Source organism: Eleginops maclovinus, chromosome 12, assembly GCF_036324505.1.
Source record: "Eleginops maclovinus isolate JMC-PN-2008 ecotype Puerto Natales chromosome 12, JC_Emac_rtc_rv5, whole genome shotgun sequence".
Classification (NCBI taxonomy): domain Eukaryota; kingdom Metazoa; phylum Chordata; class Actinopteri; order Perciformes; family Eleginopidae; genus Eleginops; species Eleginops maclovinus.
In genome coordinates this window covers 8,885,661-8,910,564 of record NC_086360.1, presented here as the reverse complement: position 1 = coordinate 8,910,564, position 24,904 = coordinate 8,885,661, and the positions used below count along the sequence as shown (strand labels likewise).

Genomic DNA, 24,904 nt, shown 5'->3' with positions numbered 1-24,904 from the left:
GTAAGTGAGTCACCAAGAGGAGGAACTCTAACTCTGTATGACTGACATGTGGACAGTAACTTAATTTGGAGAAGGGGGCGGCTGCTCTTTGGTCAGCTGTTGCGACTGCGCTGCAAGAAATATCCAAAGCAGTAAGTATTTATACCTAATCTAAACCTAAACCATTAGTATTTACCCTTAAAAACAGTCGAAAGAGTTGATCTCGAGTAGAATATGCTTATGAATTGGTAAAATTATCTTTATTTTCAGTATATAAAGACTCGGTTTAACTTCTCTTGAGGATATTTTTTGCAGTGTGGCTGCTCTCCAGATCCTCCCAGCACTTTCCCGACACTTGCCCTGTCGACTCATGGTCTGTGATCACGTCCAGTATAAAACCCACAGCCAGGAGGGCTTTAGGAGAGGCAAAGCACACTAACAGTTTATTGTTGGATGAACTGGTGACTTGTTGCGTAACGGTGATGCGCAAAACCCAACGAGCGATACAGTTTACCACACATAGTTGTTTTTCTTTCAAAAGAAAAGTTTGTATTCGGTGTTGTTCTACAGATCTTAAACTGGTTTTTAACTCGGCTGGACTAACATGGCAGAGGGAGATTTCTACACAATGGGAAACCGGCAGAGGTTTCCCAGGGATCCGTTTGGAGAGTCTCCGTTCAGGGATCAACTAGGGTCTCGGTTTATGGAGGACGACTTTGGGATGCCCGCTTTCCCCGAAGATCTGTCCATGGACTGGCCGGGCTGGGCTCGGACGGGCCGGCTCGGCACGCGTCTCAGTTCCTCGCCCTTCAGCAGCAGTTTACGCACAGGTTTCCCCTCGCGCCAGTCCACGGGAGGCCCCACGCTGTACACCAGCATGTACGGCGAGCCTTCCTCCCGGAGCTCCCCCACCACCACCGGGGGGGAACCCTGGAAAGTTTGCGTGAACGTCCACAGCTTCAAACCGGAGGAATTAAACGTCAAAACGAGAGACGGGTTTGTAGAAGTGTCAGGTGAGTTGTTGCACAGGCCTGAAATAAATACAACTACCTTTTCAGGAGGATCGTTTCTTTAAAAGTAGGTTCATTGGGGAGGAGGGCCTGTATTACGTATTAACTTCCTACTTCCCTTTTTCCCCAAACAACATTTAAACACAACAAATAATATGCAAATATCCTTAAAATGGGAATTTAACTGGCCAAATATATAATCAAAATGGAAAAAATAGGTTTAATTGCAGGCATAGTGCACATAAAATACATCTAATAGAATAAAGTACAAACCAAAACAATTAGGCAATAGGTATCCTCTGCTTGTGAAAAACAAAACATAGGGCTGTAGCTGCCATTGAGGACATTGAGGTCATGCCCTCAGTATTGCTAATGGTATAAATTACACTCTGTTTTATTAAAGGTGTATTTTACAGTTGCTGAACTCTATAAATATGACTGAATAGGTTTGTTTAGTTTGTATTATTGTTTCACAAAGTATTTGGATTTCATTTGAGGGAATTTGGCCTGCCTTAAAACAAATCTAAAAACGTTCCCCAGCTAATGCAATGTTTTTCTTATACAGCTAAGACTACCATCCTGTTAGACATATGCAAATCGCACTCAAAACATACAAACATGTGGTTAAATTATCATCAATATCAAAAAGCAGAAGTCCAACCCAATCAAATCTCTCAGGATCCTCACTCTCACCTGGCTAACAAATATGCGCGCTTTGCATTTGAAAGCAGATCTAAAGCCACACAATGAAAGCCTCAGTGGGCTCAGCTTTAATGAGTCTTGATGTGGACGAGCTGAACAGATTTTGGGGACTGGGACTTTCACGTTGGCAGGCAGATCCTCAAACTTGGACACCTGTTTCAGATTCCTGGAGAATCACTCCCTCAGTCGCCCATGAGCTCGATTTAGATTTAAGGCAAGGCCCGTGACAACAGTCTCTGTTTACAAAAAGACACGCCAAGAGAGCGAGGGAGAATGTTCTGGAAATAGGATTTTACCCAGCAGTCGTTGTGTTCTGCTGGTGTCAGATTCAGGCACACTCCCACTGATTATCGGAGTAAGGGTTTTAGAATTTGCTTCCTCATGTCGGTGATTCAAATAAGGGATGAATTCCAGGGATACCCGGGAATGAGGAGGGCACAGAGGACAGCAGGCCCCCCAAGTCTGAGTTTTTTATAAACACATTGTTGGTATGCCAGTTGGGTTATTCAATCAGCGCCAGTGACTCATCCCCGTTCTAAAAGTATGACAGGGAGCTTCATAAAAGCATGTCGGAGGTGTATGAGCAGTACGAACAAATGTTAAACACAGATGAACGAAGTGTACTCATCGGACGATGAGTACACTTTCTGACTGGTGATATCCACTTGAAGTACCAGTCAAATGTTACTGAAAGATGCAAAAAACATTATTATAATATTACTTAAGATTTTAACAATATTCTAATCCTTCTGAATGTAGTAACATTAACAGTTACATGGAACGTTTTTTTTTAAAGTACAAATTGCATTGTTACTACACTATTAATGTCACAAATGGTCTTTTTCATGGTCCTTGTTCTTGAGCAGCAGCAGCATACTAAACTACAATCCATCCATTCGGTTTAATATCAGAACACTCATCTTAAAGAGCAGGGATTTATTGGCTGAAGTGAATATGTTTTCCAATAATATATTTACATTAGTATATAATCACCAGACACTACGAATGGGCTTGTTTTTGTTTGCTTAGACTAAGCCTTTCATTTCTACAGTCAGAACACGTCCTCTTCCTAGAGTCTTCCTGGTTGCACCACCATGTTTCTATTGTAGCCCAAAATGGGCAACTACATTTTAGAGAGGGTCTTTTGTGTCATCACTTTTATTGAAGGTGGACATAGCTTCTCACTTGCTTGTAAATATGTAGATATGAATCTACATATCTACCTTAGATGCTACTAAATAAACTATCTGTATATTTCTTATTTTTATTGTAATTTTTTGCTATGCTTCATATTGTATTGTATTTTGCTGCGGTAACGAAGAAATGTCCCAATTTGCGATAAATAAATTATTTATGATTCTGATTAAAACCCACACACTGGTCCTTTTTAAAGCAGTGTTGATTGCCTATTTTCTAAATTATTTTAGTGTTCTCACCAGCAAAATGTGCTACTGAAGACACCAACTGCTGCAGAGATACCGTAGAGATGTTTGAGTAATTCAGTTTGATGCAAGGCAAGTAGACTACAGTGGTCTTCAAAGAGTTTTTCAAAAAATGAAATAAACTGCCACGGACGACAAAAAAAAAGTTAGATGAGAGGGAATCAAAACAGTCAATGCCTGGACATTTAAATCAATATGGGTTTTCTTTAGGACACTGAAAATACTTGCCGATTATTTGTTGGTTCTTCACCACGGGCAACACCTTGACACATTTAATTTAAAAAAATTGATAAGTGAAGCTTTAAAACAAAACAAAAAAGTGATTCTTTGAACTTAGCGCTTACTACATAGACAAAAGGACACACGGCATATGCAATCCTCTGTGACACAAAGTAGCACAATTACAAAAAGCTTCATCTGCAAATGTGAAAACCACAGCCCTGTCCTTGACACTTGTACAGACAGAAAATAACTTTTAGTGCATTGTACATCACGCTAAGATCTCTCCTGTCGGAACATTCATAATCAGGAGCATTACATAGAGCATCTGGAATTTGGCATCTCTATCGTAAGAGACTTATTAACAAGGAGAGGCAGCTCCCTGTAGGATTACTATCTGACCAAACCTCCATTATTCATGAAATGGGACCAGTTTTAACTCCAGGTGGAGTTCAAATAATCCTGCTATGACTTCACTGGTGATCTTGGCACAGCTTTCTCTGGAGTTTCATTCCAGCCCCTCGATCTTTCCAGCACTTTCTACAGGCGAAGACGTCACACTGGGGGTATAGGGTAGCACATAGTCAGGCCTGGAGTGCAGACTGTGGCTGAGGGGAGGGGGTGCAGGCCACACTGTTGGCGGGAGTAGGGATATTTAGCAGCCCCACAGCAGCTGCTAGCAAGCCCGAGAGATGGACTGGCCATAATCAGAGCCAGGAAGAAAAGGGGGGGGGGGGGGGGGGGATTTTCAGCCGTAGCTTGCTTCCCCAACTCCGGAAAAACATGCCCTGAGTGTCTTTCTGCAGGTGAATCATTCTTTGGAGGGACTGAAAAGTTTGTTTCATCATATCAACATGTTCCCATTGCTACCCTCCCAGAGGCCCCAAAGTGAAAACACTGCTGTTGTTGAGCAACAGGAAAACTGTGTGTGCTAATTGCAACATGTTTTGATTTCAGTGTCACCATAACCTTCTGAATATAAATCCATACTCTAGCTTACTGCTATATTTAGAGGATTAAAGAGCCATGAAATGTACATTATGTGGTTTTGAAATGATGATAACTTGTTACGGATCCATGAAATCTTCAAACTATTGCACAATACTGAGCTTAATCATATCTTTATTTACAGTTACTCGACTCATTGATTCTATTTGCTGATGTTTTTGTTTTTTTTACAAACAGGAAAACATGAAGAGAAGCAGGAAGAAGGGGGCATAGTGACAAAGAATTTCACAAAGAAGATACAGTGAGTATAATCTCAGGCTATGAATGCTGCACACACTTTTTCCCAAGGGCAATTATGACACATATTTAAGATATTATATATGTGGAAGTGTTGTCACATTTACGCCCAAAAGGTTTTATGAATGCAATACAATACAGTTGTGGTTTCTACCCCCGGGGGTAAAGGACAAGTATTCATTAGACTGACCTATTGGTAAGCTACCTGAATTCTGAACTAGGTAACAAATACATAAACAAGTTAAAGCCGAACCAAAGGCACATAATGTACATGTGAGGATTAGTTTTATCTTTTTTGTTTTAGTCCACTAAGATTTCCTGGCTGGTTTAGTCATTTTTAGGCTCTTTTTGTGCTGATTTGAATTTTTACAGAGGAACGTGTCTAGTCTTCTCTGTCACTGATATTCCTTTTTTTTATTTCCTCCTTCTGTATAGAACCATTGTTACTTTAGTGGTGTTATGAAAGTTATATGTATTATTAGGAGAACATAAAGGACGGGGTACAATTAAACTGCAGTACGGTAACATTAGCTTATAACATTGGCAGATACACTGCTAACTAACAGCTAATTGATCATAAGCTAACCTGGAAGAAGGGCAGGACTTTGAACTGTGTGTTGAACCCCATCAACAACATGACAACATCATGCTATTATCATTGATATTTATTAAGAACTTAAAATCAGTCCACAGCCCCAAAACAGCTGCTCCAAACTTAAGCCAGCTTTGAGTTGACAAAAATCTCTCCTTGAAAAAAAGACTTGTAATCTCCACACTAACTCTAGAATACTGAAGCAGGCACTACCAGAAAAATGATTGTTGATTCGAGCAGGACTGCACCAATGTCTCACACACTGTCGACTTTACATATTGTAAGTCATCCAAGCCAAACAGGCCATAGAAGTTTCCACAACCAGCCGGCTCTCCGCCTGTAATTGGGCAGCAGAAGACTTCAAACAGCAGAGCTAATCGCTGGGGTGAATCGCCGTCTCGCTGGCGCGTCACTCCGGATCTGCTAATTTCCTGTTAGCTAATTAGTAAGCAGTTGTGCTAGCTGCGCACTGTTCATATCACAATGCTTTTAATTGGAAAGCCTTCCAGATCAGGCCGATGCTCCACAGCTAAGCACAACCTAAAACCAACGACTGCTGGTGAAGGGGGAAGGGAGGGGGGGTATTATATATAAATAACTGACCTCGATACCCAAATCCTCTGCGTATATGAAAGAGAGAGAGAGATAGCACAGGAGAGTCACAGTACAAGTAAGAATGACTGGAAATGTACTTTTAATTGAAGCACTACTCTTTTGTTAAGAATAATGGCAGACGTTACATGTATTCAGTGGAGTTCAAATGCAAAATGAGTAGTATAAATATAAGGAAACATTCAATGAGAATATTTGATTCACCTCACAACTAAACTTACTAAGTTATGGCTGAAACCACTAATATGTTGATTATTTCCATGATTAAGCTATTTTAATTGGTCTATAAAATGTCTGTAAAGTGGTTCAAGTGTAAGAATAAATCTTTAAATGTCTTGATTCGTCCACAACTCAAAGATATTAAGTTTAGTTTCATAGAGCAGTAACGTAACCAGCAAGTTATTACATTTTAGGAGCTGAAATTATTTAACAATTACTCAAACTGAGTAATAGATTATCAAAATAGTTGTTGATTGATTTTATAGTTGAAAAAGTAAAGTACCAACAGTTTATTAAAGTGGCCCTTTGTTGCTCATTTTCAGGTTCATAGTTGTATTTTGTGCCTCTCCTGTGACATGTTCACATGCTTTAATGTTCAAAAAGATCTTCTCATACTGCCTGTGCTGCACCACCTCTTTCACCCTCTGTCTGAAACCAGAGCCCAGTCGGCTCTGATTGGTTAGCTGACCGGCTCTGTTGTGATTTGCTTAGAGATGCCCTGGCCCTCAGCCTATTACGTACAATGTCTTGAACACTGACCAAAAGAAGCAAAATGTTACATAGTGATGTCACTATAGAATTTAGATCTAGATTTAGATCAAGGCATTTCAGACAGTGGAGTGTGTGGTAGAGAAAATCACTTGAGAGGGAACTTTGGGATTCGAGCATTTGCAGACCCATTACTGTATGCACAACATCCTATATAACACTATAGAAATGACAAAGGCCCCAATAGCAAAAGAAGGTATTGATACACTAAGATGGACAGTAAACAGCTGAACAGGGTCAAAGGGTGATTCCCTCTGTTAAACCTGAAATATGTCAGTTATTAACCAAACATGTTGTTGTTGAGATCTGAGGGCAAAGGTCTATAGAAAGGTCAGGAACAAATGAACATGTTTTAAGCATATTGAACAGTGTGTGGGCAGCTGTACAAAATCAATGTGTGAGATAAATGATGTGCTTGCCTGTAAATAAAGTCCCCAAACCAGACAGAGAAGGTTTCTGCTAGAGTCCCAAATAATGGGTCAGCTGAGTGATTTGACTTTGTCAGGAGGAGCAATCGCACACAGCAATTGGCTCCTTGAGTTAATGTTTCCTTAATAAATGAACAGTTGATGTTATTATTAGCCATGTCATTACTCTATGGATGGCAATATCAGTTGGTGGGTTCATCACTTGGGTCCAGACTGTAATATCTCAACACTTAACAGATGTTTTGCTATGAACTGACATTCATGGTCCCCAGAGGTCGAATCCTGATGTCCTCCAACTTTGGTGTTTTTTTTTGTAAAATGCCTCAACAACTATTGCATAATTTGGCACAAAATATAGGTTTTGCGAAAAAATATGAATTACGAATTTATTGACAATTTTTCTCTGTAAAGTCACCATCCGTTCTGAAGATATCTCAAAATTGTAGTTATCATCCTCCTGGGAAAAAAACAAAATTCCCATCATCATGTCTTTGTTTAAGTGATAATTACCACATTTTAGCGTGCTTACATGCTACATTAGGGTGAAAATGGTATATATTATACCTACAAGGACCATGGGCTGTAGTTGGGAAATATGGTATATAAAAAACGATTGGAAGATTATTTTTATCCTGGTGTCTAGTAAATATATTATTGTAGTTTAGATACACTGTGTATTGTTGTTTCTCTGGGCCACATGTATCTTCCTCCCACGCATCCTTGATGATGTAATGTTTACTTACTCTCCAACAAACCCAACCCTCGCATAACCCCCCTTGTCCTTGGGGCGATGTGAATACATTTTCAGGGACCTTCTTCTTGCCACTTATTTATTTAAACATGTATTGGTCTCGCTCTCTCTAAATTGGATTTGCTATATTCCACTGTTTCTATTATTTTTTTAATTGCCTTATGCCCCAACTATGGCTCCTATAACATCCATAGAGTGTCTCTATTTTCTTTCTCTGTTCAAAGTTAAATCCATATATTTATTGTGTCCCTTTTTAGGGGGGTTCTGTCTGTGTGGAGGTTGATGCTGCAGTAAAGCCCATCACCTTTTACTAATGGGATCATTTATATTATATCGTTCTATATTTTTCAGACTTTGTTGCTCTTAATATTTCCTGGTTCCCATTTTTGTGAAATACATGTCCGTTATTGTGATATATACACAACTGCAGTTCATTGTTTTTTGCAGGTATAGCTACAAACAGCTTATGGTAACAGACTTGAGCTCAATTAAAAGCTGGTTCCTCTACAGAAATAGACCTGATGTGACCTCTGCTTCTGTGTGGTGACGTTTCCCTTCTGACTTGTATTTCTCAGTGGAGTGGGAAGCCAGTGGAGGGTCCTCTCTAATTAAACCCACAGTCTCATGTCTGAACAGGGCAGCCTGATGTTTATATTAACTCCCAGAGACACTTGGCTGCTCACACAGACAACCTATAATACCCATATTTGGCCACACTGTCTGGACAAGGAACAGAGTTCGCCTGGATGTCTGTGTGTTGTCTTCACAGCAAGTTTATGACGACTTTCATTCCAAAGTGAAGTGTATTATTTTGAAAGGAAAACTAAAATGAAGTTTTTGATAATGTAACCTCATTATATAACTTTGTTATATACAATTTTAGATGCACTTTATGTGAAAAGTAATCTCTTACATACTGCAGCTTGGCTGATTTTCCATCACCTTGTATCTTCCTTCAAGAATTGGAAGCCAATTATCTCGCTCTTCTCTGGCAAATATAACATTTTCAGTATGAGGTGTCAAAAAGTGAAGCGAAGAGGCGAAAAAAATGCCAGACACAAAATGAGCTGTTGCCTATGTGACAGATGAGAGCAGCAGATTAGGAAAGTATACAGCGATAAAAATGTACAGGTGTTAAACTTCTGCAGACAGACGCTCTCATTAATTGGAATCAAGATTATTTTTCACCTCAGACCCAGATGCTCCATGAGTTTTATTCCCCTGTTCTTTGCAGTTGTGGCGCAGAGCTGAAGTATTTTTAATGAAAACTGATGGCTTTCAGCTCATCTCCTGGGTGTGAGTTAGTTTGTATGAGTGCTAGTCAAAGAGGACAGGGTGCACGTTTTTTAATAACCGTCAAAATCCCATGACTCCATTTTTCCTTTTCCTTGGCATACGCTGCTAAGACTGTGGGTGTTTTAATGGTTTTGACAAAGTGTCCATAAAAATGCTCAGCATTTAACAATGTTTGCACAGCAACTGTTATCTGACTAAATTTGAATGAGTCTGGCTCTATGTATGTCCGTCCATCGAGATTCTTGTCAAGTGAATCCCTTCATACTTCGAGGGTGTATTGCTAAGGATCAAGGGAAGTGCATTGTTGAGTGAGAACCTATTTGGATGAGCAGTTCTCGAAATAGCACCAGTAATGAAGGCCTAGCATTCGGCCAAACAGTACCCCGCATTAGTGAAGGGAAATGTCAACGTTTTGCATGAATTCCAAGAAGGAAGTGAACAGTTTCTCCTCATCAATCTCCATTGTTTGATTCTTCCAATTTGTGCTTTTTAACCCGCTGAATGCACACATAAGCTTACAGATTAAAAAGCCCTCATACAGACTTTCTCACTTCTCTTCTCCTCTGAATCACCAGGATCCCAATAGATGTTGACCCTCTGACCGTTTTTGCCTCATTGTCCCCCGAGGGCGTCCTCATCATCGAAGCTCGGCAGACTCCTCCATATTACCTCTTCAGCAACGAGGGCTCGCAGGGTGAAGAGGAACAGGAAGTGGAAGCACTCAAGCCCCAAGAGGCCCCCATGGTCTAAACCCCCATCTCCTCACTATCCTAACAACTTATCCTACACAATTGATGAATGAAATGAAATATGTGGCCTATAGCTTCATGTTGTTAGATTACAATGGGTAAGGTATTCAAGGTAAATAGTTATGACCTGTTTGATGTCTTTATTAAAGCTGCACAAGGCAAAAGTGTTATAAATGCAAGCAGAATAGTGAAGAGCCGCCTCCCCCTGCTGGCAGAGATGCTATAGATTTGCCACGGTGCATGATTTCGGTGCACGATGCTGAAAGATGCTGATTAAATCAATGGTTGTTGCTACAACTCTAATGCATCAGCTAGGACAATCCGCATCTACTGTTGTAAAAGCAAAAGCCAAGGCACTGAATCATGATGTAAACTGACTGAGACTGCTGCTGGTCAACAACACATTTTGGTTAGCTTCTAAATATTGTGGTTTCAGTTCCAATAACTGTAAAGCGAAACTTAATGTGACCAGGATAACAACAATACAACTCAGAGATCGCAAATGGACAAACAGACACAAGCTGAAAACATAACTTCCAATGGAAGGGGAAAGGACATGCTCTCCTTTGTGTTTCTCACAGACTTTCGCTGAAGGTATTTATAGTACGTAGCCCGACTTTCACCAAATTACTACTGTTGCTAGAGGTCGGTGTCGTCTTGTATTCGTTCTTTCAGTGATTAACAGCGGTGGTGTAGCAGGCCCCATCTGACTCTCAACTATGAGCTGATGACTCCCATCTGATCGAGGTTATTTTTCAATGTTCAAGTCAAAATCCAAATGTCCAAAAGACTCTGAAACTTAAGGTGTTTTCACTCTTGTCCCAACGGTTTCTATTATGACAAAATGACTACAGACCGGCTGGTTTGATAATCAGAATGTACAATTTCATAAAACTGGTACCTCCAATTTGTACCTCTTATGTGCCGTCACATGTATTTCTTCAGAACTGCCTTTAGTGTTTTTATACAACCTTCTGGACACATTTTTAAAATCACAAATGTTCCAACAGCATATGGAGCCACAGTGTAAACTTTTCTTGTGCAGTTTTACTAATATATATGGCTATATCCCGAGGGTTATGAAATATCAGCTGGGCCACTTATACATTATAAGCCAAATAATTTTCCATAACCAATAAGTCAATATAACACTATGTGTATCAAATTTGTATTTATGATTATGATGATGATTATTGTGATTATTATTATTATTATTATTATTATTATTATCTTTGCATCAAACGTATTATATGTGATTTTGTTGGTCTGAAAAAGAAATGTGCCTTTATTTACTGGAGTGCCTTGACTTTACAGTTGTTTATTTTTTGAGTTAATGAATGTCAATTAAACTGACAAGAAACGAAAGCAAGCTATCTTTTGTGGCTTCATTAAAGTGTGAATTGTGTGCATTCATACTGTATTCTACCAAAGTGTATTGTAAATATACTTCAACATGTGCCAATTCATTATAAATATTAATCTAAAGTGTTTAAGGTTTTGCAATATGGTTTGCATTTTTTTCTTCTTTTCTATTTGAGCAATCCAGAAGATGGCTGCATGATTGTTGGAGCGGACAGACTCCCTTGTTTGCCAAAGACGTTTGTTTCCGGTCTTCTTCTCTGTCCATGTCTTTGTATCGGCTGACGCAATAAAACTGTCCAGCCAATCTCCCAGCGTGTTATAACATCTGTGTCTTTTATTGAGAATCATGCCACTCACTGGCCTGGCACCATGGGAGACTGTGGTGTTATTGTTGGATAACAGAAGGAATTGGGCTGCAGATTAGCACAGGGCTTAGTGCTCGCTGAGATTGGCACTGGTGTTTGCAGAATGGGCCGAACGCACAGAAGCAGCACCGCCAGAGCCTTTTATGCAAGTACAAAACAATTGGGGCAGTTCCTATGCATGTGTCAGTGTATTGGAATCAAGAGGGATGATCAGTTTGAGAAGTTTCTGAACCAGAGTAACACTGAAAAAAAACACAGGGCCTCCACTCTTTTGGCAGTACAACTGTGTTTCTTTTGTGTCATGAGCTCACTTTCACTGCTGTATTTGATGGTATTCGATGATGCACAGACTTGTGCTACCGTGGCAACAGCATAATTGGGCAGATTACTCATGTAGAAGTGACTAATACACAGCTGTGCTAACGTATAGTATCTGATTAATGTCAAAACCTCTTAGCTGAAACGGCATGATAATTAATCACTTTATCCATTTTAGCACCCACGTATATCCAGAGGTAGCTATGAATGTGATTCATGAACGATTGCAAATTCACCTGATCATTTTTAAGATTAAGAGGAATTGAAATCATGTATAAATAATGAGTGACACAGTTTGTAATATTTTCACATGCTATTGCTTTATTGGAGCTCCAATGGAAGCATGGTTATATGTGGCTATTATATATTTGATCTAAAATGCATCTGAACTGGTGCAAGGTAAGCAGTGCAGGCGGTTTGTTGGTGCAACATGTTGGGAAAACTTGTGTTTGTACTCAGTTTTCTTGTTTTATGTCGGGGACTTCCAACTCTTGGCTTGGGGTATCAGTCGGTGGAATCTTGCCCAGCTCTTGCTCCTCAGGGTGAGTGATCTCATCAGTTGTCTCCCCTGAGACTGGCTGTATCTCCCTAACCACGGCTGGTTCTTGGTGTTCTGGCTGTTTGGGTGTGTCTGGAATTTCTAGGATTTCCTGGGATTCATGGTGCTCAGAGGAAACTTGGAAATTCTCTGTACCTTTGTCATCTACAGGTGCTGATAGGTGGGACTCTTCAGCTGGCTTTTCAAAGGTCTCCTCCTCCTGGTCCCTACTCTCTTCATGCTGCTGAAGCCCATCTCCGGTGCTTTCAGTGGGGGCCTGATCTCCATGGACCTCTAGTGGAGACTCTTCCCCATCATCCACTGCAGACGGAAGACATGGCGCCTCTGGTGCACTGCAGCTACCTGTGTCTGTATCAGAGGCTTCATCCTTCTCCTGTTTTTCTACAGTTGCCTCCACCTCCACCTTTATTGTGGATAAAGATTTTGAAAAAGTTGAAACTCAAGAGGGATATTGAATAATATTGATCATCATGCAGGTTCAATGAGGTTTGCTCAGCGTTGGATGCAAAGGGTTGACAACAGTGTTTTTTGTGTCCGGTAAATAGTGACTAAGAATACAGGCAGGTGCAAATCAGCTTAGCTTAGCAAACATTTTAGAAACAAAGAGAAAGGACCAGCCTGGAAAGATGACCTACATATCCTACCATCACCTCAAAATGTCACTCATTAACTGTTTTTTCATACTTAAATAAACACCTTAGTTTTGATCACCTTTATGACGATGGCAGAAGGAATTGAGTTCTCGGAAACCGGAGCTACCACAGTCAGGATACCATCAGCAGAAAGAGTGGATACCATTTTGGTTGCATCAATATCATCAGGGAGCCTGAACAAAGAAAGGATCCTGTTTACAATGTATCTGCATAAAAAGGGCAGTATTTAAATAGTCAAATTGATGTACATAATATAATAAGATGAGTATTTTAGGGATTGGAGAGGCTTAAATTATGGGTACATAATTGTAAACAGGTTAACAACGGTGTTTACTTTGCATACAGTACCTGTATTTCCTTGTAAAACATCTGGCAATAAATCCATGCTCATCTGGCCTTTCCTCATGTTTCCCTGGGGATGGATTATCGTTTATGGAGAAGACACACATAGGAATCAGGCCACAAAGAGAAACCACTCAACATAAAAATTAATTTCTGCCACAGAGCTTTGATTTCCCCGAGCAAATTATTTAAGCAGCTTTGTAATTTTGTTACAGTCAGCTTCCTTCCATTAGTGTTTTTGTTTTAAGGGGTTCCTCCTGTGAACCGTGAGTCTATTTAGATAACAGTTAGACTTTGAGATATTAGATAGATTTTGTTACTTTATCAAGAATAGAAACTCCTGTCTGTGAGAGTTAATAACACTGCAAGTAAAGTGAAATTATATATCTGTTTAAATAACAGGTTTGTTCAACGTACCTCTGACCTCCAGGAATCCGTCACTGACACTGACAACAATTTCTGAGGGAAAGAAGTGAGTCACTTCCAGGTTGACCCTCCACTCAAACTGCTCCTCACTAATCTGCTGGCCGGAGTGATGCATTGACGCAGAGATGTAGGGCACAAACAGTGGAGGGAGAATGTACCCTGGCCAAGAGCAGGCTGCCAGACTCCTCTGGAGCTGGTCCACATCCATCCGCCGAGGGTCCCCAGGCTCCAGGAAAGGCGGCAGGCCAAGATCCTTATTGAAAAGCCTGCTGGACTGCCACCATTTTCTCAAGGGGTACCAACAGACTCCCCTGTTGGACTCCTCGTGTGACGGCTCTGTTTTAGCTTGTTGGCTCATTTTCTAAATATTAAATGGGACAAAAGATTCTTTTAAAAAATACCAGCCCTTTTTAAAGACACTCAGCGATTAACTTTTGGTCTGTCTGAGTTGAAATTTCAGCAATTAAAAACTCCTTAATGAGAAAAAGAATGATAAAAGAAAGCTAAGTTTGGTGAGGCGGAGAAATCCCTGAGGGCCGTTATATATACTGCTCCTGTCTGTTTTAGCACTTATTAAGCACTCATGCCGATCCCATGAGAAGGGTGTGTGGGCATGGGGTGATGGGTGTGGAAGGGAGGGCATTACCTCTTGCTGGCCTGAAGAAGGCAGCAGACTAATTAGTTGTATTTATAACTTTTAAGGGAGCCATGGCAAATAGCGAGCAGTTGGCTGGAGGCAAGTTTGTGTGTGAACTGTTGCATCTGTTGCCTGAAGACAATTCTTCTCACATCCCAGTGAACTCCTCTGGGCTGTCATGAGCTGGTGAGAGTTTATCTTCCCTGTGTTTCACCCCTGAAAGGACTCAAGCTGGCATTGGTTTGTCTGGAGCATAAGATACCTCTGGTGGATTCTGAGGGCACCAAAAGTTCTCTGTTTATTGTTATCCCAAGACATTTCTGTGGCATGCGTGTGTATTGAGTTTACAAAGCTGCCTTTCAATTTTTCTTATGCTCGGCAGTTTCAACAGGATTATTATTGTCCCCTCTTTTATCGAGTGTGACAGACTTGTCACTGTTTCATTTTTAGAGCTGTGTGCCCTGAGATCTTGGCGTATTGTACACTGGAGCACCAAACAGATTGAACAGATGTTTCTGACACTTTGTGTGATGCTTCACCCACGGATTCTGTCTGTAGGATATGCTCTAAGAGGTTAAATTGGGCTTCGCGGCTGCTGCTGCTGCTACTGATGCAGCTGCTGGAGTCGCCTGAAAAATTGGTCCCTCTGTTGCAACGATTAATAGAGACTTCTATCCTGTTCACATTAAAGGCACATATGCCCACGGTGCACCAAGATGTTCAAGCTACTCTTCAAAAAGACTAATACATTATGTTGAGTGTAAAAGTGTTTTTCAGTGGGATTATTGTACACCATTAACAGAATATTCTGAAATATTTACCTTTTTCTTAAACATATATGGGCTTTTAACAGTTAACAGTTTGTACCCTTTTTCATTTAAAAAAAATGGCCAGATTAAATAAAAGAAGAGAAACTTCTTCCCAATGTATTCAAATGTTATCAGTTTCCTGCTGAAAAAACATGCCACTGTTTTGTCATTGTGAGTATTTAATCTATGTACACATGAATGTCACTATTTGATGCACTGTTCCATAATATCCCTGTAAGGACCTGATTTCTGGACTGGATTTTTCCATCACTTTTTCATCTGTGAAATATACGTGATATTGTTCACAAGGTGATTAGAATGTATTTTCACAAGCAGGTTGAGAGTGTGAACAGATGGAGCATGAAACGTTGGATTAATTGACAGAGAGGAAATTAATTATTGATTTTGAAACACTATCTTGATTAATTAATTTGGATTGATTGCATGAAGTCTCACACAGAGGTGGGATTTTGACAAAGCCAGTTATCACAAAAGCTTCGGCTCACTTCAGTCAGTATCATTAGAGTCACAAAGGTGGTTCAGTAGCATCTATAATCTCACTACAACTATAACTTAGGAAGACGTACCCATCACACTTAGTTTTGGTGTCCGTATTGTGCATGCTAGTTTATTTGGAAACTTGAACGGAGCCCTTGTTAATGTCAATAGTAACACCTAGTGCTTTTTCACTATGGTCTAATTTTGGCTTTTGATGGTAGAAAAGTACACAGGTGCAATTAATAACATTAATAGGAATCCATATAGGTGTCTCATACTCAGGGTCTTGCCTACTGTGTTATTGTGCAGGCCTACTGAGAATTGAAATGGAACAGGCAACATAAATGTTATAAATTGCTTTACGTGCAGTGATAAAGTAAACTATCTTCTGTGAAAAAAAGGGTTATAAACAAAATAATCTCATTGTTGTTAATATAATAATTATCACCTCAAATAAAGTCATACTGACTTCACTTGGCTGTGTATAGCCTTACTAGTCACATTTTAGTACACTAACATGTTAGAATCCCACATAACAAAGTGGTTTGAATCACATTTAAGTTATCTGTTCAGTAGAACACCAATCTTAATTTACCACCAAATGTTTAGCTTAATTTTTGAGCAACACTTAGGTGGTTATAAAAAAAAGCAGTGTCCACATACTTTTGGCCACATTGTTACTTTTACTTCCTTGTTCCTTCCTTGGCTGAGCTTCATTTGCCGTAACTATGGGAAACAGAGGTCGCAGGGCAAACCGCATGGAGCAGATGTTGTTGAAGTATTTGTACCCTTTAACTCCGTGTATTCACTACAGTGATTAGTCACTTTCAGTATGCAACTTTAGTTAACTTCTAATTTTACACATTTATCATGATGCATCGATTTTATACGCCGGATCCACGTTGTTTGGTAACAGCAAAGTCTGTCCCGGTGTGTGAGCGTCGTGCGTGGAGCAGTTCTGCGCGTCGAGGTCGGAGAGAGCCGGATTCCTGGGAGACTTGTGGCCGCCGACAGCTGCAACTGAACGTGCAGGGCTGCAAGAAAGATCCCTGGAGACAGAGTGGGGTTACCAGACTTTCTAGACATTCCAGACCTCTTGAAACTAAATCAATGATCCTGGACTATGTGGATATACAACAACATGAGGTAACGTAAGGCTTATTTCGTTATTATCCCAGAAAAATTGCATGGTGTCAGTCAAATTCACAAATGAGTTTTGTTTGTCTCTGTGTATAAATATGTTCTCTCAGATGACTTCTCCCACACCCTGTAAACACATCATCAGAAAATCATTTTGATGCTTTGAATCAGGATTAACTTCAAAGATGGCTGGCAGTTTATTCATCTCACCCTAAATTAAAAACGACTCATTTGAAGAAACCCAAACGCTCTCCTCTCTCTCTTTTTGGTATGTTTTTTTTTTTTTTTTACAATTTCTGATTTAAAAAATCAGGCATCTGCTAAAGATCAGAGATCTTCACGGTCCTGCTTGCTGTTCTTCCTTTGAACTGCTATTGCCCCTCTCAAGTGATATTTTAATATCTTTCTGTGTGTATGTAGTGTGATTCCTTTCAATTCATAGCACCACTTCTATTTCTTATTCATCAGTAACCCCAACCGCCCACACCGGGCTGCATGCAGGAGTCCCAGCCGAGTCCAGTTGCTTTTTAATTTTGCAAATCTAAATGTTCCGGCTGAGATGAAAAACAGATTTCAGACTTGCAGACAAAAGCAGGGGAACACTCATGCCATGACACAGTCTCCTTTAATTGTCCTCATTGCAATTTGAGACAATCTCGGAAATGATTTGGAAGGCCCTGTGGACTCAGTTTTCGTAATCAGCAGCACAGATGCTGTGTCTAATCCCCCAAAGCCAGTTTCCACTAACAAATGCATTTGAAGTAAGACATCTTCAATTCTACGGTGATTGCTGGGGAGGGCTCAGCAAAGTCCAGTCACAGCGACTCATAAGGCTTCAAGAAGACCGCCACGGATCCACGGGATATTAGCAGCTAATGCATCAAGCAGTATGAAATGTCAAATGGCTGGTTTGTTCTTATGGACAATGCATTCATCATAGTTATTGTGAGGCTGGCTCAGTTACTTTGGCCGGCCTGCAACAGAGAGAAGTGGTCCATATCAGAACTGACACATCAGAATTGAGTGGCTTATCTATGGAAATATATTTTTGAAAAGTTGTTTTATAAGTTTTTGCAGCCAGCAATGAGTGAGAAATAATTCAGAGTGATGCTTTAAACTTGATTTAACACAACAATTTTATCAGTAGATGACATTTATTTGTTGAATTGGTTAAGCCATACCAGTTGCCAATCCATTGCCTCTATGAATGTAGTGAACAAGAATAAGCAGGCACGGACTGTAAATCAACAAGAAGGGAGAACAAGGCAATCTCATTGCCTGCAGTGTCCTGCTGTGTGTTATTGTATTTTCAACGCTTTTGAACAGCTCTCTGTGGTACTGTTAAGACAAATGCAATACCAGCAGCATAGTTTAGTATTTTACTCCTTGGTGTTGATGGAAATACACAGGCCGAGGCCAACAGAAGGAGTTTTTCTGATTCAGTTTTGTATTGGAACATGCATTTTCTGTCTCTGTTCATGCACACATACAGCATCATAGGCTGATGTCTCCATTCTCAGTCGTCCAAGTAGCAGAGAGAGAACAACAGTCTCCCGGTATGACTCAAAAGAGATTTTCAGCAAATGAGCTCATCCATCAGCAGAAGCGTGTGTGGACAAGGGGATGATGAGGAGAAGGAGGGTGAGGAGGAAGATGAAGAGAGACGGTGGGGCGGAGCAGGGGCTGAGAGAAGGCAGCACCACTCGGAGAGAAGCCTCACTGTGAAATATGACGGCCGTGGCATTTCCATGCTCTCCGGCACCTGCTTTTGTCCTTTGGATGTTGCAGCTTGAAGACCTGAGCTCGGCCTGGTCCTTGTCAAGTCCATCAGCTTTGCCATTACTCTAAAGAAAGTCATGACATTTAGGGGAGTCACATTTTTACCTACTTTAACCACCAGTGAGTCAGCACTTACTCCCTGGAACAGATTGCTTTTTATCTCCGTTATGCATTTTCCCCCTTTGCAAATGCTGTTCCAACTTCTCAATGTCATGTTGTGGCATGTCATGCTACAAAGGCATTTGAAGATGAACTAGACACAAAATTGATCTGGAACAATAGATGACTGGCCTTTAAGTCATTGATCTGTGGTCAGAGTTTAAGAGGTGGCTTGATTAAAAGTGTACTAGCTGTCATCAGTAAGAAAGACTTTCTCGTGTGGGCATTTTGGTAATATCGTAAAAGCCAGATGCTGCAGAGACATAAACATTTAGCTTTAATTGCAAATTAGGAACACTTATAGGGTAATTTGTGTTAAAAATAAGATGGACTTCTAGAGATGAAGTTCAGGCTCAATCCCAATACATGTTCTGAATGTGTCAAGCCTTACAATTTGCAGTATGTGGTCCACAATGATAGCAGCTTTACCTCTCAATATTGTAGTATTTTTTGGGAAATATCTGGTTCTACAAAGCCAGACAAAAGAAGCTTATAACAGTCGAAATGACAAGTTGTTTAGTTAGAGCTAGCTAGCATAGTAAGCTAGCTTTAGCTCTTTGAACAACTTGATACGCAGTCTCTGGCTGAATCTTTCAAGCTTAATGATTTTAAAACTGTAAAGGAAGTCTCAAATATGTACTTAATAATATACACCCTACATTATATCAGGCTAAAAGACCGGGGCTAAAGTTGAGTTTCAAAAATGTAGCATTCTCATTTCTCAGCAGATTATCTGTGTAGAAGACAAAACATTCTGTTCTTGTTCGCAAGTAGAGAACATTGAAAATTAAGAATGTTAAAAATTAACATCTAGTCTAAGCCAATGCCCCTTTGCATTCTTTTTGATGATCTATTCATGGTCGTCTACAGATGACCTACCAAAGATAGTCCACTATTCCATTAACAGCAACCCTCCAAATTCCACAGGATGAAGTAAGATGACTGATAATCTTTGAGCCGACATTTATACTCCTCACACACCCTTATCCAATTTAAAATGAAGAAAACATCAGTTTATCTTACAGAAGGAGGTTTTTTTACCCTTTGCAGTTAATTATGTAAAGATTAATTGCCTGATTATCTGTCATTTCCAAAAGCAATGTCGTATTAGAGACACAAACTCTACTCTTGGCCTTCTGCCCAATTTACAGAAGTCACAGGGGGATGAAACGGAATATTTCATGGTGAAAAAGTGTTCTGAGCTCAAGAGCTACTAAAAAGATAATAGCTGCATGTCCTTTTGTTTTTACGTCTTTGTTCTTGTGCACTTTCTTTTCCAGAGGTTGCCAGTTTGTTCTACGCAGGCTGGAAAAAGAGCTGATATCAATACCCTGAGGAAGCATCTGGGCCATACCAGGTGAGAGTTTTACATCTGTGAGTGTGTTTAGCAAATATGGAACAAATTACCCCTTCCGTTGATAAAAATATGTGGTGTCTAGCTGAGTTTTCCTGACGAAGACTACAAAAGCAGCAACTATTTCTGGAAAGTGTGTGTGTGTGTGTGTGTGTGTGTGTGTGTGTGTGTGTGTGTGTGTGTGTGTGTGTGTGTGTGTGTGTGTGTGTGTGTGTGTGTGTGTGTGTGTGTGTGTGTGTGTGTGTGTGTGTTTTTGTGTGTGTGTGTAACCCCCCAGACAACCTCCTCTGGGGGCTCTTAGGGTACTTCCAAACAGCTGACATTTCTGACGGCCTCTGATAGACCCTAGAGTGTTGAATTATTCATACAGGTGTTATAGGGAAAGGTTGCCATTTTCACAGGAGACACTAACCCCCAGATAAATTGTGGCAGTTTGTCCCTGTGTGTGAATAAAGTAGTAATGATTTGGGTCTGTGATGCTTTTTAAGCCAAATGGCAGCCCAGTTTTCTGTCAGCTCTCATGTTAAAAGTCTGTACATATGATTTTCTGGCCATTGAACCTCTTACACTTGTTTTTGATGACTTAATGGAAATATGAATTTCATTATCAACATTTTCTCTTCTCACCATCGTAACGGTATTATAGGGTCAGTTCAACCAAATAACAAAATTGTGTCCGCTATTAGTGTGTTTAGCTTAGGAGGAAACTAACGAGTGGGTTTCTTAAACATTATGCCTCTTTTCCAAACAAATTAGCACTTCTCTGCAGCTTTTGGAAACACAGGAAAATCATAGTTGAGGATCAGAGCTGTAGTGTCTTCACTTTTAGGTAAAGACTAAGGTAATGTATACTTCATAAATAGATATGGATAGTTTTGATGATCTACAACTCTCCACAAGAAAGCACGTGTATTTAGTGTCAATATTCCCTCAATGTAATTACAAGTGAACAACTTGTATCAGTGAAATCTGTATCTTTAATTTGTATTGTTTTCGTTGTCAAAGCTCTATTATTTATTTAATTATATTCACATTTTGCATGGAGTTTTGATACTTTAACAGTACTTGTATGCTATGTAGCACATGGATCTGCTTGAAAATAAACACAAAATACAGAAACCCTAGTAGTACTTATACACATACGGAATGCAAACAAAGTTCATAAAACAGGAGTTCTCTGAGAGGTGGTATACATAAGTGTGGTGACACTTTGTGACATACATATCTATATAACATATATCCTGACAAGGGAAAATAGTTCTCCTTGTCAGGATCTTCGTTCATTCCATTCATGTCAAAAGGAGTAGGGATGAGTGGTGTGGAATAAAAACAGGAGCTCTTAAGGGCCAGCCGTGGCTCAGGAGTTTGAGCATGTCATCTACCAATACAAATATTGACATTTTGATCCCTGTCTCTAATACAAGTCCATTAACATGCAAAGACAGAATTCAGGTAAAAAGATCACAATCCTCAGATAAAAACACAGAAATATCAGAAAAACTGGTACGTAGTGTCTAATAATGTATTGCAAATGTCCCTAATCCTCCTTTGTAGGACGGGGATTTGTCACATAATGGAGGTAATCCCAAAAACATATACACAGCTATAATAATCTTCTCCTTTTGAAGATGAGGTTGAAATAAGGACACATTTAAAGATTTCGCACCACAACTGTCTATGATTCTTTAAGCATCTTGGTTATGCTTTCATGAGTTCAACCAGTTCATGCAGTGAGTAATTTCTGTTATAATATGGAGGTCAATTGTAATTCTCCTTGAACTGATCTGATGTGAAAATACCATCATGGTCAAGTTTGGTATCTTATTTCTTGCTGTTTCTTTCCTGTTTTGTTTCAGTAGACGCTACAAAGCTTAATCAGCGTTTTGGCTCTTACCCGCCTGCAGCACTCTGTCACGTATGACTGTGCCATCTTGTGTTGTCGTGGCCTGCCATTTATCTCTGGCGATGTTGACACGAAACATCCCATGCTGTCTTGTCAACACTGCTGCGAATCGTGTTTCTCATCACGTTGCAGATGACAGATAATACCTTCCAAGAAGTAGCATTCTTCTGCTAGAGTTATTATTAGGATTCAATTATGAAATGTGTTTGAAATTCCTTTTGAAAATCCGCAAATGTCACGCTGCAGTCCAGTCGCTTGTTCATCATACCCTACGAAATCCACCATGGCTTGAATCATCAACTCCTGCTAAAAAAATTCACCTGTGCGATTATGATGATGTTAAATAAAAGACCAGAATGGACATCTTAGTTGGTCTAATCACTGTAAGGATTCCTAACCTACCAAAAACCTTAACTCTTTTGGTTGCCTGGCAACAAGCTGCCATCCAAAAAAAAAAACACCTACACTCTCCCCCAATGCACAAATGTGGACACGGGCAAGCCTCCCTTCCAAGCGTCGTCATCTTTAATGAGCTTTTCAAGCCAGCCTCTGATTTGTGGTCATGATTCACTCTCACAAAAGAGAAACAACTTGTTATTGACTGGGAAGACAGACGGTGGTGATGAGAAAAGGCATAATGGGGTTTCGCTTCAGAGCTTTTTGGCTTTCAAACACAAAAGTTTCATTGTGTGTTTGCGTATATTGATGATACACTGCTTCTCCTCAATGCCTTTTATTTTCTTGTCACAGCGAATACTGCAGCCTGCCAGTGACTGGGCAGCTTTATTCTCTCTGCTGCCTTTTCTCTCGTCCCCTTCTTTCCCTTTAGCACATTATTGTTCAGCTTTCATGTTGCATTCAGGCTCAGCTTGTGCTGTTGTCACATACATTTGTATATGTGGTGCATCAAACACAATCAAAAAGACACCCACTTGCCTGCCATTAAGAATATATTAATCAATAAAAAACCTCATTTGAACTAAAGTGAAAGATCCATTTTAGCACAAAGAGCTAACAAAATGAGCCACGTCTGAAGCAAGGTCACTGAGCAACCTCCCACTCTATTGGCAGCCGGCAGCTACTCTGGGGAAAAACTTTTTTGCCCATTTGAAGCTACGAGTCATTAGCGATGCTGATAGAAACACACTTTAATTAAGACTGCTGCATTTTGGACTTAGATGTCACATCTGAAGATTAATAAGTGATATCAGGGGTGTGGTGGTATGCAAATAGAACAGACATGCCTCCGAGCTAAACTGGTGCACTCTGTGTATCGCCGAACTGAGCCAAATTAGCATGCTGCAGTACAAGTGCTCTGTGCCCCCCCACCCTTCTAGGATGAAGTGCTTGGCTCTACTTGTGTGCAAAATATTACCAGCCAGCTGCTCGCTAGATAAAAAATAAGAACTGGAGCAGAAGAGGATTGGAACATATGCAGGCATATGTGCCGTTTGTGCTTCACCCTTGCAAAAAATCCACTTGGCCTTTAACGGAAAGGTCACAATAGTATTGTACCGTCACTGGTGCTCTGACCCCCTCACTCTACCTCTTTTTCTACTTCATTTACAAAACTGAGTATTTTGCAAACTTCATTCTTGTTTCATATATTGATTTAGTAGATACTACATACTTGGTTCCATTATGTATGTGCCTCCTGCCGTACTCTCGAGATGTTGTCCTTGTGGCTGGATATATCAAATATGTCTATGTTTCAAATGCGTCTCTAATGCAGATATTAGTATTTTTGTTAAATATATAAATATTTTTGATATATATATATATAAATTACATAAATATTAATATTGAATTATTGCCCATTCTTTAGATTTTGCTTTTATTATTTCACTGAAATGCCGTGATGAGTTTCTTCCAACGTTGGCAACATCCTTATAAGACGAACAAGAACCTTTTTTATTTTATTTTAAATCACATCCTTTTAATATTCCTTGTGAATCTCAGTTGATTCCAACTATAAAACATCATATTCCCATCTTGACTCTCCATTCCAGCTCAGCTATATAGAGCTTTGACCCCTTCTTTTCTCCACCCTCTTCTCTCACAAGAAGGCAATCTAAAATGATTAAGAAACAGTGAGGTGTGTTAGCTCAGCCGCTCCACTGACAAAGCCGCCTCGACAGTTGCTTCTAAACAGCCTCTTTTAATTTTCCACTGCGGCATTAATGCAAAGGTAATTACGCGTTCAGTATGAGAAAAACAAGCAAACAGTATTTGAGGAAAGGTTATGGTTGAAAGCTAAACCTTTATAATTAAGTCATTAATCTGGCCAGACGTAACACTTTTGTCCCATAATGCTCTAGTAAGGTGTCATTTGTGGCTGGCTGCTGCTTTGGTTTGCTCTGATTTACATGATTTACAGTGCATGCATGGATGTGAGGGATTATTGTGAAGTCACACAAGCACGTCTGACCGTAACTCATGGGCTATGATGGTTTTTTGTATGTCTGACATAGACAGGAGATTAATGTATGGGACTGGCATTTGTTCTCTCTGCGTTTTTATCTGTCATTTTGATTCCTGGAAAGTGAACATTTATCATCATTAAAGCGTGATGGTGCTGCCCTATATTTATTACTCCCGCTCCTGTCTCCATGCTTTGCAGGCGTTTGGCATCAGCAATTAAGCGAGGCCAGTGCTACTTCCACCTCCTGCAGAAAGAGGACCAGGAGAAGAAGGAGGAGGAGGAGAGGCAGTGGATGAGGAGGGAGGAGCAGTGGAGATCAGAGCCACGACCTCCCAGTTTCTCCTCTGACTCTGACAGCGATTCAGAGGGGTGAGCTCACATCAGC

General features: G+C 40.1%; 2 protein-coding genes across 2 annotated transcripts in view; both read left to right on the top strand.

The window, feature by feature from the left end:
- The first annotated feature begins 376 nt into the window (after positions 1–376).
- hspb8 (heat shock protein b8) lies at positions 377–11,463 on the top strand. Its single transcript, XM_063896710.1, has 3 exons — positions 377–992; positions 4,538–4,601; positions 9,620–11,463. Exons 1-3 carry the CDS (start codon positions 584–586, stop codon positions 9,792–9,794), a joined length of 648 nt encoding a protein of 215 aa, XP_063752780.1. The 5' UTR covers positions 377–583; the 3' UTR covers positions 9,795–11,463.
- Positions 11,464–16,635: 5,172 nt separating this feature from the next.
- The window catches only part of LOC134873299 (coiled-coil domain-containing protein 60-like), a 33,292-nt gene continuing 25,023 nt past the window's right edge, over positions 16,636–24,904 (top strand). The window contains exons 1-3 of the mRNA XM_063896792.1: positions 16,636–16,908; positions 20,121–20,197; positions 24,718–24,888. Of these exons, the coding sequence (XP_063752862.1) occupies positions 16,636–16,908; positions 20,121–20,197; positions 24,718–24,888 (521 nt within the window). The remainder of the gene's footprint in view (positions 16,909–20,120; positions 20,198–24,717; positions 24,889–24,904) is intronic.

Bases quoted from the DNA above. Each gene is read 5' to 3' on its own strand.
- hspb8 (XM_063896710.1), top strand. From the start codon at position 584: ATGGCAGAGGGAGATTTCTACACAATGGGAAACCGGCAGAGGTTTCCC. The intron at 993-4,537 runs GTGAGTTGTTGC...TTTTACAAACAG, and splicing joins CGGGTTTGTAGAAGTGTCAG to GAAAACATGAAGAGAAGCAG. The intron at 4,602-9,619 runs GTGAGTATAATC...CTGAATCACCAG, and splicing joins AATTTCACAAAGAAGATACA to GATCCCAATAGATGTTGACC.